The 17,319-nt window shown below is 39.4% G+C and overlaps 1 protein-coding gene across 1 annotated transcript in view; it reads right to left on the reverse strand.

Moving 5' to 3' along the window:
- LOC126417476 (serine/threonine-protein phosphatase 6 regulatory ankyrin repeat subunit A-like) overlaps positions 1-17,319 on the reverse strand; it is a 408,260-nt gene that overhangs the window by 22,578 nt on the left and 368,363 nt on the right. Inside the window, exon 20 of the mRNA XM_050085121.1 lies at positions 2,330-2,431. Coding sequence (XP_049941078.1) covers positions 2,330-2,431 — 102 coding nt within the window. The remainder of the gene's footprint in view (positions 1-2,329; positions 2,432-17,319) is intronic.

Genomic DNA, 17,319 nt, shown 5'->3' on the forward strand with positions numbered 1-17,319 from the left:
CACACACACACACACACACATAAGTTGCAGCAAGGAAAGGCAGTTTTATTTATAAAACAAGTATTTTTGTGCATGTTGCTGAGGATAGCCACACAAACAAACTTGTTAATTTATGGAATTGTTGACATTCAATTTCAGGAGTAGTTGTTTTCCATTGAAGATTTTGCCTCTTTGCTTGTTAAATTCTGACTTTTGCCATTATATTTTTGTAGACCCGAATTTTATGTACAAGATGATTAAATCATCAATTAAGATTTTTGGATAATTTACACTAATTTTCGTTATCGCATTGGTACTTGTGAGTCAAGTATTCATAACATGCATGAATAAAATGTTTCTGTAAACTTTTACTAAATATCTAGACCTCCAAATTTTTCACAAACCAGATCTTTAGTGATACCCATAGTTCATACTGAATAGCAAAATCTAACCTAGCTATTTTTCGAATAATTGTACAGTTTCTGAAATAACAATTTGTTCATATGTCAGTCTTTAAATAGTCAGATACTACTGAAGCTTGGCAGTCTGTGCCCAGGCCCAGTCAAGTACTTGTAACACCTACGTTGAATCACCTCCCAGTCTTGGTTCATGCAATAGATATGCACAGTTTGATCATGAAAATACATGTATCAGTGTCTGCAAAAACTCAGTAATGTTGATGTCTAACATTTTCAAGTTAATGAATATTTTGACAGAATTGTGTTATGGTTGGTAGGAGGCATGAGCTGGCGCTGTCATTAGAACAAACAATTGTTGAGAGTGATGACTTTAATTAAGGACTGAACTAAGTGATCTATTGCACTGTACTTTTATCTGATGGATTACTACAAGACAGTACGCAAACTCTGATGTTGGAGTAAATATGAACTTCATACTGGGCAACACTCAATTAGTTCGATTAGTGATTACCATTGATTCTTGGAAAGTGATTTATTAATTTGTGCTTCAATGAATTTATAATTTATTCAAAGAATTCTGCCACTGGACCCTTGATTGTTAGTGAGTACTGATCTAGTTTTCGCACTGTTAATCTTATAAAGCTGAAAACCTGGTCATTGGCCTAACAATAGCACTTTGTGGTTAATAAATGTATACAGAAGTGAAGTAAAAATTGTGAGTTATTGAGCTAACAACATCAAGTGCTTCCTTAGATTTTCAGATTCAAGGTGATGGACTGATATACTACTGAAAAGGTGATGGAAAAGAGGTTACAAAAACCAAGCTGGTGAACTTACAAGTTAGTCCTGCTTAATTCTGCCATTTCATCTGGAAATTTGAAAATGGTTTCAGCTTGTGGACTTCTAAGCATGCGGGTTCTAGTGTTTTAAATGGCTGTTCACCACAATAATCACTTATATGTCAGGTTAGAAGTTTACATTAAATAATATACCATTTACATCATTTAAGTGTAACATAGTACAATATTGTTACATCAAGGATGCAAGCAGTTGAGGTATGTAGCATTACCGTAGGAAGAACTTGCTCTAACAAGGCTCTGATTACTTGTCGTGTGCCACAAGGCTCTGTTCTGGGTCCCTGTCTCTTTCTGCTTTTTGTTAATGACCTCCCCTGAACCCCCCTGAAACTTCTCCTGTACTATTTGATGATGTTACAAATCTATTGTTCACAGTACATCAGTGCAACAAATGAGTAACCAAATATCAGATAGAATGAGCAGGCTGCAGTCCAGGCTTCACAGAAATTAACTGTTGATGAATGCAAATAAAACAGCCTACATGGTTTTCTATCCATCAAAAAATCACCCTACTCAAATGGCACCAATAGTAATTGAAGTTCATGAAATTGTTCAAGTAGAAGAAACAAAATTTTTGGGAATATGTGTAGATAACACTTTGGAGTCAGATGTACACAGGGATAAAGTACTGAATAAGCTGAACAGCCTCTGTTATTCATTTAGAATTCTCATGCAACATAGGTACATTAAAACATTGTACTTTGGTCTAGTTCATTCCGTTTTAACATAGTACATCCCCTTCTGGGGATCAGCACACAAAAAATCTTCATAAAGTAATGCAGAAAAGGCTATTAAAGATAATGAAGCAAGAACATCCTAGATCATCATCAAATTCAATTTTCAAAATACTTGAAAATTTTATCAGTACCAGTACCCTGTGTTTAAAAAAAAAAAAAAAAAAAAGCATCTCTTAACAATAAATAATGGTATACATGATCACAATACGAGAACAAATTTGAGCATTCATTTGCTGCACCAGGCACTAAGCAGGTATAAAGTTGGGTAAGGAATGATTCCAGCAGAAATAGTAAAGATATTACTGTCTATGTTTATTTTGAATAAAATTTAGGTTACCTCTTCATCTCCTGCTTTTACAGCTACATGAACTGCTTTGATGCAATACTCCTGTGGAATATCCTTTAAGTTGCTTACTGCAGTCCACAGTAATTTCACTGCCTGGAATGAAAACACAGAAGGGGGAAAAGTAGAGTCGTGGTATGGAAAAGTTTTACAAAAGTCTTACCTCAATGTTTGGTTAGTAAAAAACTTATAGGAATCCGTATATCCTTATAGTCATATTCACAATGTCACTGCTTTGTTGTTTATTTAATGTAAATTAAAATAAATTAAGAATTAATTTTTAATTCATGCAGCCATTTATGAATTCCTTATGAGAACTGCTCATTTAAAATTCAAATTATATCCTTGATATTATGAGAAGGATAGATTGCTACTCACCGTAAAGCTGATATATTACGTTGCAGACAGGCACAATGAAAAGACTGTTACACACTGAGCTTTTGGTCAATAACTTCTTCAAGAAGGGAAAACACACACATGCACACTAGCAGGCACCTTTCAAGCACACATGACTGCTCTCTCTGGCTGTCTGGCCAGAGTGTCTGGATGTAGTGGTCATGTCTATATGACGTGTGCCTACTTTTCTGAATGTGTTTGGGTTTTCATTTCTTTTCTGAAGAAGACTTTGCCCAAAAGCTCAGTATACAACAGTCTTTTCATTCAGCCTGTCTATTACTCAATATGTCATTTTTGTGGTGAGTAGCAATATATCCTTTTCATAACTGCTGATATTTCAACCTGGGCTTTCCATCATTTGATATATAATATTATGATCTATAATGCATTAAAGTGTTTCTATGGTGCAGTACTTAAGTAGTAGACTACACATGCAGAGTTCTTGGGTTCAATCCCTCATCAATCTTTTTTATTCTTATCAGGACTTATACCTTCTTTCATCCAAAGTTGTGCCTGTTAATGTAAAAATTACCGTGTTGCATCTTGGTTTCATCTCCTTGTTGAACTGAAGATCCAATTATAGCTGGCTGCACAAATCAGTTTAGAATTTGGAGAAAGGCAATGAAATATCAGCTCTAAAAGCACAATGCCTAGTAAATCACTACCTTTATGTTGATGACATCTTTATCTTTTACGGTACATTAAAAGTTAGAATTCCTGTAATTAATAATGAGAGTAGATCAGCACTAGTTACAATTGGTTGTTAGTATGCTTTGCAGATGTACAGTCAACTGCAATAAATGTTTCTGCCTTTTATGTATCTAGCAATTTGTTCCACATCCCTGAAGGTCCTCCTTCACAATGGGATGTATCGAACATAATGTATAAATAAATGAGTGACTCATTTAATCACTGTTAACTAGAAAATTTTGCATTGTATAGATATCTGCATAATATCTATTGGGACCAAGGAAAAAACTCCGGTCATGTGTACAAAAATTGTTGTGTGTATGCCTGCATACTGGCTATTTCTGGAGTACTAGCTACCGTGGTGGCTTAAGTGGAACAACAAAAATAATATTAGTCATTGGCACTACTTGTGCTATTAGTGAAACAAAAATTAAGCAACTAAAATTTCTAGCTCTGCAGATTGAATGGCAAGTGACATGTTAATAAATGGAACTTAGGAATGCAAGTCTTGCTAACATTAATACTTGGGACCAAATTTATTAATGTTTATTTAATTGATGCAGTTTCAGAAACTCAAAGCCTTAACCATAGTCCTCATACAGCTGAATCACAATGCAGGATTATACTCTATAAAGTATTCAGTAACAGTTGGTTTTCCTTCCTGTATCAGCCAAATGCATTGCTGATATTCCTATCTCCTTAATTTTTGTGATGACCAGTTCCACATATGATGTGACACATTCACATGGAACGTAATATTGACTCTGTTTTCAAACGTTTACATAGTCTTTAATGCTACAAAGTACATTTAAACTTTGTTGGTAGGAATAAAATGCTCAAGATGCTTTATTTTCTGAGAAACAAACTAATTTGTTTTTCTGGAGCACCACCTGGAATACACTCATGAAACAGATATGACAATACTGCAAGCTACAAGCTCTTAAGACTGTGCAGTTAAGGAGTGTGTTGAATAAGGATGTTATAAAAACTTATAAATGTGTAGTGTAGCAGCAATTAATAGTCAAACCTAACTATAAATGGGGACACCATAATAACAATATCTCACAGGTTGGTCTAGATGGAAATTAAAAAGAGTGCCTCATTTGTTATGCTATCAATTTTCTGTTTTGTGGTACTACAAGTTCATGTCAGACAAGTAACAATGCTCAATAAAATAAGCTTCATGTTTATCTGTATGTGTATAACTAGTTTAACACAGTAACAGTCAGACTACAGGAGTCAGAAATGAATACTAGAAAACACTGTCTACTTTTTAGACTGTGAATGGAGAAGAGATAGTATAAATAGAAATGAAGGAAAAAGTTGCTGAATCTCTTCCAATCAATCAGACAGTGACATTGGGAGACAACAGTGGATCACTGTCTCTCTCTCTCTCTCTCTCTCTCTCTCTCTCTCTCTCTCTCAAGGAATTTTCTGGAGTCATTGGTCGCAGTTAGCGACTTGTGACTCTTATATCCACTACTAATGATTTCATCTATAATACATATAATTGTATATGTATGGTAATGCAGCATCTTGGTGAGCCAAAACATTATGACCACCTGCTTAAAAATTTGCTGGTCCACATCTCGAACAGAATACAGGAGCAGTTTTGCCTGACATGGATTCAGAAAGTCCTTGGTAGGTTTCTGGAGGTACGTGGCACCACATATATATGCACAGCCCATGTAATTCCCATACATTTTGGGTCAGTGGTTTGTGGGCACAAAGCTGGTGTCTGATATCATCCCAGAAGTTCTCATAGTATTCAGATAGTTTAAATTTTGTGGCCAAAATATCAATGTGAATTAACTATTATGCTCCTCAAGTCACTGCAGCTGACCTTGCGATATGGGCAGTTATACTGCTGGAAGAGCCACCATCATAGGTGAAGGCATCTAACATAAAGGGAAGCAGGAGGTCCACAATAATGTTCATGTTGTCCACAGCTGCTATAGTGTCGTTGGTTACTACCAGCTGTACCATGGAAGCTGTAGCAAATTTTCCCCATAGCCATAACACTACCCCCATTGGCTTGCATTTGTGGTGCAGTGCACATTCCAAGCAGCCATGTTACTGAATTATGGTATATCCAGGCATGACCATCAACACGGTGTAACAAAGAAAGCAATTTATCTTACCAGGTGCACATTTACACTGATCCAGGTCCAATGTTGATGACAGTGTATGTACAGGAGTTGTATTTGGAAACATACAGGGGTTGCCCATTGTGGAGCCCCATGTTTAATGCTTTGGAGGCCATGCCCAAGTATAGCTTGGGTTATAAGTTTGTGTTAAAAAGATTGTGCACAAGTATAGATCAGGCCACAATTTCATTTCTGTAGGAGCCACCTATCACTCAAAAACTGAACTCATTTTGTATGACAACAATGTACAGATCATTTTGTATGACAACAATGTATGGATGTTGCTAACAGCCCCTATACTGGTGCTGCCTTCTGTTGTCAACAACAGCAAATGTAGCAGCTTCTGTCGCAAATGTTCGAGTCAATCTGATCTCACTGACATAATTTCATGCATGTACTCATGGGATTTTGCAGTTTTCTGTCATTTTGCTACTAATTCATCACATTTGCTGAGTGAGCAAAATATTTTGGAATCTCATGAGGAAGAAATTGCTCAATAACTCACCTCACACCTTTTACTTTGGAGAATAATTATACTTTCTGTTATCATTATTTTAAACTTTCTAATCTATCAAAGAACTAAAGTAAATATGAAAACTAAATCATAAGCTATGTCCTTTTGTAGTACATATTACTACTGGAGATACATCAATTACATATTCTTGCAAGTCACCTGTCTCCAAAGAGTTAGCAATGTGTGCTGAACTGAGTGCTCTGAAACACTTATGTCGGCACCAGATTTACAGAGTGAGCAAGCCTCTGACTTCCATGGTCTGTGATGGGGCATTGATGTACTGCAGTTTGTCACCTACTGATAGCTTCACTAGTCTTCAATCACTTTCCATAGATGCTCACAACAGTTGCACCCAAACAGCCAGTAGCTTCACCATTTCTGGGATGTTCATTCCAAGGCACCAGGCCATAAAGATCTGCCCTTCATCAAAGTCACTGATGTCGTTGGATTTCCCTATTTGTGGCCCATGCCATCACTATAGTGATTCCCACTTTGTCTTGCTCTCTTTATTTCATTTACTGTGTTACATATCTGCAAGTGCCAACAGGCAACATTCACTTTTGTGGTGGGCAGTGGTCATAATGTTCTGGCTTATGTGTATGTAGTGGAAGCAGTAAAGGTAACAACTCAACATATAGTTGAGGCATTGAGTGGTTGATAAGCATATATACAAAACTGAAAACATTGCTAAGATTTTGCATGATGCCTTCTTAACAGATAAGCAGCAAACCTACATCTACATCTATACTCTCAAAACCATCATGAGGTGTGTGTCCCATTGTACCAGTTACCAGGGTTTCATCCAATTCCATTCATGAATGGAGTGTGGGAAGAATGAGTGTTTGAATGCCATGCTGTGTGCAGTAATTATTCTAATCTTATCCTCATAATACCTATCTGAGCAATATGTAGGGGATTATAGTATATTTCTAGAGTCATCATTTAAAGCCATTCTTCAAACTTTGTTAGTAGACTTTTGTTTGTTGGTTGGATGGCATGTGGATTAAAGAGACTAGACTGCATGGTTATGAGTCCCTTTTTCCTTGGTCACAAAGCACTTGAATTAAAACCATACCCCAAAAGAATCCTGTCACCTGAAATCAATAGCATAAAATGAACTGCAACCACACTGAAGGGGAAAACAAAAGAAGCAAGCCAAAAGTGAAAACATTAACTAAAAAGAAAAAAGCTGTAGAAGGTGTTTAAACAATACAGAAGGTGGCCTGGGCTGGCTGATCAAAAGAATAAAAAAGGATGAGCCAACCATTCTGCAACACACCAGAATCTCCAGCCTAAAAACACAAGACAAGAGAAACACATATGGTGAAAAAATGAACACAATGTCGAGCAGACAGCACTAGAGGGAGTGAGGAAGAGTTAAAATGGAGGAAGGGAGAAGGCCTGCGAGAGAAGGCCACACACCACCCTTAGTGAGTGATAAAAAAAGACCAGCCATTGTCACCTAACACCATAGGTAGTGCATCAGGAAGGTTAAAAGATTGCCACATGGTAGATAGAGTGGGATAGTTCTACAAGATATGGGCTGGTGTCAATCCAGAGCCACAGTGGCACTTGAGTGGGTCCTCAAGATGGAGGAGGTGACTTGGAGTCAGCCAAGTATGGCCTTTGCAGAGCAGGCAAAGGACAACATAGTGCCTGTGAGTAGATCACATCGATGACCTCTACACATTCTTTGTCTCCTATATGGCACGTAATCTATTTGGCATAATTAGGGTGTACCATTCGATATTCCAGGATTCCGAAAACTTTTGGCATAAGACCAATCGGATTCTCCAGTGTGCTGGTCTCTTGAGTCACTTTACTCATAGCCTGTTTGACCAGCCTGTCAGCAAGTTCATTTCCAAAGATTCCAATATGTCCTGGGGCCCAGATGAAGGCCACTGAACGTCCACAGTTTTTGATGGCATAAAGAGACTCCTGGATAGTCATTACGAAAGGATGGTGAGGGAAGTATTGGTCCAGAACTTGTAGGCTGCTTAAGGAATCACTATAGTTGAGGAAGGACTCATCTGTGCAGGAGTGGATGAGCACAAGAGTGTGAGAGATGGCTACCAAACCTGCAGTGAAAACACTGCAGCTGTCTGACAAGGAGTGCTATTCAGTACATCCAGCATGAGCATAAGTGAAGCCAGCGTGACCATTGGCCATCGAGTCATTAGTGTAGACTATTTATGAGCCCTGAAACTCCCTGAGAATAGACAAACATTGGTGGTGGAAGGCCTCAGGAGGAACAGTCTTTTGGGCCTTGTGACAGATCCAGATGAAGCTGTGACCATGGCATGGGCCATGGAGGCGTACATGAGTGGACCCGGACGAAAGGTGGTAGTTAAGTGAGAAGGGACCGAACACAGACTGCAATTATAATCCTCAATGTGGGCCACCATTGCAGTAGAAGTATCACTATGTTAGGGAAAAGAAGATGGTAATTTAGACTTTGAGACAAGCTGCAAATGTATGCGGTACAGTTTGCAAGCTGTTGTTGCCACCTGATCTGCAATGGAGGAATCCCATCTTCCACGAGTAGGCTGTACACTGGGCTCATTCAGAAAGCTCCAATCACAAGTCAAACTCCACAGTGGTGTACAGAGTCCAGCATCCACAATGCTGAGGGTGATGCTGAATGATACACCAAGCTCCCATAGTCCATACATGACTGTACAAGGGCTTTGTATAGCTGCAACAGTGTAGGGTGATCTGCACCTCTTTCAACATGGCTCAGGAATCCAAGAACATTAAGTTGTGGCCAGCACTTTTACTTAAGCTGATGAAGATGGGGAGCCAAGTTATGTGGGCATCAAAAACCTGTCCTAAAAAGTGATAAGTACCAACTATGTTAAATAGTTGGTTATTGAGGTAAAGTTCTGGATGTGGGTGGACAGTATGATGACAACAGAAGTGCATGACATACGTCCTGGCAGCTAAAAAATGAAAGGTGAAGGTCCATGACTGAGCCTTTCATATGGCTCCTTGCAGTTGATTTTCAGCCACACCAATAGTAGATGTGCAAAAGGAAATACAAAAGTCATCATCATATACAAAGGATGATACAGAGGAGCCCAGTGCTGCTATGAGACCATTAATGGCCCCTAAAAGAGTGAGACACTCAGTGCAGAGCCCTGTGGGACCCCATTCTCGTGGATATGGGGTGACACACTGACCTGACTCTAAAGGTGTGGAATGGCAAAAAGTTCTGTATAAAAATTAGGAGCAGGCCCCAGCGAACCCACTCATGCAAAGTAGTGAGGATGTGGTGTCGGCAATTGGTGTCATATGCTTTAGTCAGGCCAAAAAAGCTGATAATAAGGTGATGATTGCAGGAGAAGGCCATTCACATGGCAGGCCGTAGGTACACCAAGTTGTTAGTGGTGGAGGGACCTTGGCAAAAACTGCCCTGGGACAGAGGCAGATGCCCTGAGACTAAAGGAGCCAACACAACTGCTGGCTCACCATGCACTCAAGCAGCTTGCACAGAAAGTTAATGAGGCTAATACAATGATAACTATCCATGTATAGTGGTTTCTTACCAGGTTTTAGCACTGGAATGATAATACTTTCTCACCACTGTGGTGGGAATTCGCCATTGCTCCAGATGTGGTTGAAGACAGGAAGGACGTGGTGCTGCTAATCCACCAACACTGGCCCAGGGAATGTTTCAGGACAATTGACAAGAGCACTGAGAAATTATATGGCTCAGGGTGGCATGTAGCAAAAGATAGGTGTTGTCGTTCCACCCACTGTTTTAGGGGATGAAAGACATGGTGGCAATTCTCAGAGGCAGTGGTTTGAGCATAATGTTTGGCAGAACACTCTCCGGTTGCATTTGGGTTGGTATATACAGCTCAATGCATGGAAATCCCAGGTATACGTGCAGGGATCTGATTTCCGTAAAGGTATCTGAGCTTACTGCAGATGTGGGAAGCAGAGGTTTTGATGTGTGCTGCTTATGACCTTGTAGAGCCCACCTACAATCCCTAATGGCCACAGCAATTTCTGGCAACCACCAAGGCACTGTCTTCTACTAGGGGCAACCTGAGGAACAAGGGAGCAGATTCAGCTGCAGAAACAATGGTTGTAGTAACATCCTTGATCACTGCTTCAAAGTTACCAAACAATGGAGATCCAATGGTAGCAGAGGTGAAAGCATCCAGATGAGTGACGCGGGGAAAGGGACAGGAAAAGTGGAAAGTGGTCACTACCACACAGGTCGTCATAGAGGTAGAAGACCAGGACTGAGATCAATGGCCGAGTACCTGCCATGCATCACACTGAAATGAGTGGGGACACCTGTGTTTACAAGGCAAAGATTGTGTTGAGTTAGTAGATTCTTGAGATCTTTATCATAGACAGTAATCTTGGTTCCACTCCACAAAGGGTTATGGGTGTTAAAATCACCCAGAAATAGAAAAGGTGGGGGGAGCTGGGAAACTAGTGCAGCCAGTACATGATCCGGCATTCCACCATCTGGAGGAAGGTAGATGTTGCAGATGGTAATTTCCTGTGTTCCTCTCACCACAACAGCCACAGCTACTAAAATTATTTTAAGGGGCACAGGCTCACTATAGACAGGAGTAAGGACATATAGACATACTCCACCTGATGTCCTGCTACAGTCAGAATGATTTTTGTAACACCCCCCAATAGCCACAAAGGGTTGGGGGTCCACACTGCTGGAATCAAGGCTTCCTGAAAGGCAGTGCAAATAGCAGGTGTATATGCCTGTGAGTTGTCATAACTCAGCCAGGTGTGGGAAAAAACCACCACAAGTCCACTGGAGAGTAATGCTTTCTAAAATCTGGGAAGGCATGAAGAGACCAAGGAGGCAGTTTATACCTCAGCAGTGCGATACCAGTGTTGTCAGGAGGCAATGACCAAAAGTTACATGGTGACCCCCCTCCCCCCCCCCCCCCCCTCCCCAACCACCACCATAAGGGACTGGCTACTGTGGCGGATATATGGTGTGAAATGATCCTCTATTATTGTGAGTGTAGGATATGACAGTGCACAATGGATATAAAGGATGCACAATGTAAGAAGTCCTTGCCCAAAAGGCTGGATTACAGGTGTAATTACAGTTCCATTACAATAATAGATGCAAAAGGTTTCAGTGCACAATGGGTCCATGATGCACAACATAGGGCATCCTTCCCCAAATGGCCTGTACATCTGAAAAATTTTGAAAATGTGGAGATCAAATCCTAAAATGGGACCATAGGACTTGAGGCTGAAAAGGCTGAAACTCCTTTTAGTTACCTCTTATGACAGGCAGGAATACTTTGGGCCTATACTAACCTTCATTCCTGCAGGGGGAGTTAAAAGACTTTCTCAGGATAGTTTACATCTATCTTTAAGAGTCTTCCAGTTTAGTTCCTTCAATACCTTTGTAACAGTCATCCAGTTTAGTTCCTTCAGTACCTTTGTAACGATCTCCCATGGATCAAACAAACCTGTGACCATTCATGCTACCCTTCTCTGTATGTGTTCAATATCCCCCGTTAGCTCTAATTGGTATAGGTCCCATAGGCTTGAGCAGTATTCTAAAACTGGTTACATGAGTGATTTGTAAGCACTCTCCTTTGCAGAATGAGTGCTCTTTCTCAGTATTATACCAATAAATGATGTCTGCCACTTGCTTTACCCATGACTGAGCCATTGTGATCATTCCATTTCATAACCCTAGAAAGTGTTACACCCAGGGGTATTTGTACGAGTTGGCTGATTACAACAGTAACTCATTGATATTATAGTCATAGATAATACATTTTTTTTCATTTTGTGAAGTGCACAGTTATAAATTTCTGAACATTTATAGCAAGCTGCCAATCTTTGCACAACTGTGAAATCTTATGAAGATCTGACTGAATATAAATGCAGCTTCTTTCAGATACTGTTTCATTATAGATAACTGCATCACCTGGAAGATCATTAATATATAACATGAGCAGCAAGGATCCCCAACACATTTCCCTGGGGCTCACCTGAAGTTACTTCTACAACTGATGATGGCTCCCCATCCAAGATAACATGCCGTGTCCTCCCTATGAAAAAGTCCTCAATCCAATCTCAAATTTCACTTGATACCCATATGATGATACTTTTGACAATAAGCATAGGTGTGGTAATGAGTCAAATGCTTTTCAGAAATCAAGAAATATTGCATCTACCTGGCTGCCTTGATCCAAAGCTTTCAATATGTTGTGAGAAAAGAGCGAGTTGGGTTTCACATGATCGATGTTTTTGGAATCCATGCAGGATGGTAATGAGGAGGTTATTCCAGCATTCCAGTGGTGATGTGTCTGTGTGTTGGGAAGGGGGTGGGGAGGTTTGTTCCCCATACATTGCCTTTCCTTCATTTAAGACTGCCAATGTGAAACCTTTGACCTAGTCCTGCTTGGTTTGTGACTCTTAAGCACACACTGTTGTCACAGTGTAATTTCTGTCACATCTGCAATCCAGATAGCATTATAAGAAGCAAGGACTATCATACCTACCACTGACAGTATTTATGTGTCAAGACTGAGCTTTATTCATACTGCTGCTGGCATAGCTTTGTAACATAATTGCTACTGACCATGCACTTAGTGTTCACTGTATGGAAATGTTGTAGGTTTACAAAGAGAGCAGTGATTTTCATTGGGTACTTTTGCTGTTCTTGTTTGCAAGTAACATGACTCAGTCACAAGATGCAAATAGCCAAACAAATGAATTCATACACAAATGTATGACTTTCTTTGCAACCTTAAAGACAATCCCAGAAGAGATGAAATATAATCAAGTATACTGACTGCAACAGGAAAAGATCTACATTTACATGGATACTCTGTAAATCATATTTATGTCTCTGGCAGAGAGTTCATTGAACCACATTCACAATTCCCTAATATTCCAATCTTGTATAGTGGGCAGAAAGAACAACCACCTATATCTTTCTGTATCATTTCTGATTTCCCTTATTTTATCATGGTGATCATTTCTCCGTGTATAGCATGGCATCAAAAAAATATTTTTACATTCAGAGGAGAAAGTTGGTGATTGGAATTTTATGAGAAGATTGCTCTGCAATGAAAAACGCCCTTGTTTTAATGATGTCTATCACAAATCCTGTATCATTTCAGTGACACTCTCTCCCCTATTTTGTGATAATACAAAATGTGTTGTCCTTCTTTGAAATTTTGGCTCGCCTTCCCCACAATATTATCTATGTGGTCTTTCCAACTGAAGTTGTTCATAATTTTAACACCCAGGTACTTAGTTGAATTGACAGCCTTGAGAATTGTACTGTTTTTTGAGTAATCGAATTCCAATGGATTTCTTTTGGAACTCATATGGATCACCTCACACTTTTCGTTATTTAGCGTCAACTGCCACCTGCCACACCACACAGCAATCTTTTCTAAATCGCTTTGCAACTGATACGGGTCTTCGGATGACCTTACTAGACGGTAAATTACAGCATCATCTGCAAACAACCTAAGAGAACTGCTCAGATTGTCACCCAGGTAATTTATATAGATCAGGAACAGTAGAGATCCCAGGATGCTTCCCTGGGGAACACCTGATATCACTTCAGTTTTACTTGATGATTTGCCGACTATTACTACGAACTGCGACCTTCCTGACAGGAATCACGAATCCAGTCGCACAACTGAGACGATACCCCAAAGACCCGCAGCTTGATTAGACATAGCTTGTGAGGAATGGTGTCAAAAGCTTTCCGGAAATCTAGAAATACGGAATCAACTTGAGATCCCCTGTCGATAGCTGCCATTACTTCGTGCAAATAAAGAGCTAGCTGCGTTCCACAAGAACGGTGTTTTCTGAAACCATGCTGATTATGTATCAATAGAGTGTTCCCTTCGAGGTGATTCGTAATTTTTGAATACAGTATATGCTCCAAAACCCTACTGCAAATCGACGTCAATGATATAGGTCTGTAGTTCGATGGATTACTCCTACTACCCTTCTTAAGTACTAGTGCGACCTGTGCAATTTTCCAATCTGTAGGTACAGATGTATCGGTGAGCGAGCGGTTGTATGTGATTGCCAAGTAGGGTGCTATTGTATCAGCGTAATCTGAAAGGAACCTAATTGGTATACAATCTGGACCTGAAGACTTGCCCATATCAAGCGATTTGAGTTGCTTCGCAACCCCTAAGGTATCTACTTCTAAGAAACTCATGCTAGCAGCTGTTTGTGTTTCAAATTCTGGAATATTCCATTCATCTTCCCTGGTGAAGGAATTTCGGAAAACTGTGTTCAATAACTCCGCTTTAGCGGCACAGTCATCGGTAACAGTACCATCGGCACTGCGCAGAGAGGGTATTGACTGCGTCTTGCCGCTTGTGTACTTTACATACGACCAGAATTTCTTCGGATTTTCTACCAAATTTCGAGACAATGTTTTGTTGTGGAACCTATTAAAGGTATCTCGCATTGAAGTCCGTGCCAAATTTCACACGTCTGTAAATTTTAGCATATCTTCGGGATTTCGCGTTCTTCTGAACTTCACATGCTTTTTCCGTTGCCTCTGCAACAGCGTTCGGACCTGTATTGTGTACCATGGGGGATCAGTTCCATCTCTTACCAATTTATGAGGTATGAATCTCTCAGTTGCTGTTGCTACTATATCTTTGAATTTGAGCCACATCTCGTCTACATTTGCATAGTCAGTTCAGAAGGAATGGAGATTGTCTCTTAGGAAGGCTTCTAGTGACACTTTATCCACTTTTTTAAATAAAATTATTTTGCGTTTGTTTCTGGTGGATTTGGAAGAAATGGTATTGAGCCTAGCTACAACGACCTTGTGATCACTAATCCCTGTATGCTCTCTATTAGCTCTGGACTGTTTGTGGCTAATAGGTGAAGTGTGTTTTGGCAACCATTTACAATTCACGTGAGTTCGTGGACTAACTGCTCGAAATAATTTTTGGAGAAAGCATTTAGGACAATTTCGGAAGATGTTTTCTGCCTACCACCGGCTTTGAACAAGGTTTTTTGCCAACATATCGAGGGAAGGTTGAAGTCCCCACCAACTATAACCGTATGAGTGGGGTATTTGTTTGTTACTAGACTCGAATTTTCTCTGAACTGTTCAGCAACTATATCATCGGAGTCTGGGTGTCGGTAGAAGGAGGCAATTATTAACTTAGTTCGGCTGTTAAGTATAACCTCCACCCACACCAATTCGCACGGAGTATCTACTTTGACTTCACTACAAGATAAACCACTACTGACAGACACAAACACTCCACCACCAGTTCTGCCTAATCTATCTTTCCTGAACACCGTCTGAGACTTCATAAAAATTTCTGCAGAACTTATTTCAGGCTTTAGCCAGCTTTCTGTACCTATAGCGATTTCAGCTTCTGTGCTTTCTATTAGCACTTGAAGCTCAGGGACTTTCCCAGCACATTAGATTGGTTACATTTTCTAAGTGTCCAGCCAATAAAATGCAGTCTTTTGTTAGACTTCCCCACAAAATCTTCTATGTGTTCCTTCCAATTTAAGTTGTTCATAATTGTAATTCCTAGGTATTTAGTTGAATTTACAGCTTTTAGATTTGACTGATTTATTGTGTAAGCAAAGTTTAACGGATTCCTTTTAGCACTCATGTGGGTGTCCTCACACTTTTCATTGTTTGAGGTCAATTGCAATTTTCACACCATACAAATATCTTTTCTAAATCATTTTGAAATTTGTTTTGATCTTCTGATTACTTTACTAGTCAATAAATGACAGCGTCATCTGAAAACAACCTAAGACGGTTCCTCACATTGTCTCCCAAATCGTTTATATACATAAGGAACAGCAAAGGGCCTATAACACTACCTTGGGGAACTCCAGAAATCACTTCTGTTTTACTCAATGACTTCCCATCAATTGCTACAAACTATGACCTCTCTGGCAGGAAATCACAAAAACAGTCACATAACTGAGTTGATATTCCATAATAACGCAATTTCACTACAAGTGGCTTGTGTGGTACAGAGTCAAAAGCCTTCCAGAAATCCAGAAAAACACAAACAATTTGAAATCCCTTGTCAATAGCACTCAACACTTCATGTGAGTAAAGAGCTAGTTGTGTTTTACAAGAACGATGTTTTCTAAATCCGTGTTGACTGTGTGTCGAATAGACCATTTTCTTCAAAGTAATTCGTAATGTTCGAACACAATATATGTCCCAAAATAATGCTGCATATTGACATTAATAACATGGGCCTGTAATTTAGTGGATTACTCCTACTACCTTTCTTGAATATTGGTGTGACCTGTGCAACTTTCCAGATATGGTGTATTACGATGAAATTTATGGAGAATATGTATGGAAGCATAGGGAATGGAAAGTTGTAATAAGGAAACAAAGTTTTGACCACCAAAGAAAGACATTAGTTGCAGAAGATCCTCAATTTAATTGGGAAATTTCAAAAATGATGTTGGTCATCATATTTTACTGGAATTTTATGTTCAGAATGAGTGTCCTACAAAGGAAGAATTCTACAATGTTGTAGCAACTAGGGAAACTTGACCAAGAAAAATGTACATCAGGAAATAAAATCATTGTCACCACATTATTATTTTGATGAGGTGGTGTCCAATCAAAATCACATAGGAAGCACATCAGGATTTTAAGGGCAGGTACCAACTGCAAAGTATATATGGTCTTATTGTCTGTATGCAGCTTCATCCTAACGCAACTTCATCAAAAGTGTAAAGCTAATATTTACATTATGTTTGAACTTGTCCACTAAGCAGGAAATATGGGCCATGAGGTTGTGTAACACCCCTCTTACAACTATCAATACAAGCCATCAGAAAATATGTGGGTGCTAGTGAAAGGAAATATCACATACAGAAATTGCACATTAAGAATTAAAGAATCAAAGAATTTACTTGAGGAAGTCATTGACAATATTGCTGTGGAAGGTGGTTAATTAGTGTATGCCACACTGAAAATTCACAAGGAAGTGCCTTTCTGAAGGATGGAATATGAGAAAATTTAATTGTTGTCATTGCTTCAAATGACTCTTTGAATACCTGATCTTTGAAAACACTTACTTCTGCAGAACAGGACAGTAGAAAAATAAAGTTACATTAACTGCTTTGTTTCTTGTTCTTAATCTTTGTCAAAGGTGGGTAAATCCAAGAAAAGTGAAACCAAAACTCAAAATTTTGAAATGCAATAGATTTTGTTCTCCGGTACATGAATTTGAAAGTCAGAA

The sequence above is a fragment of the Schistocerca serialis genome, chromosome 1 (genome assembly GCF_023864345.2).
Source record: "Schistocerca serialis cubense isolate TAMUIC-IGC-003099 chromosome 1, iqSchSeri2.2, whole genome shotgun sequence".
NCBI classification, from domain to species: domain Eukaryota; kingdom Metazoa; phylum Arthropoda; class Insecta; order Orthoptera; family Acrididae; genus Schistocerca; species Schistocerca serialis.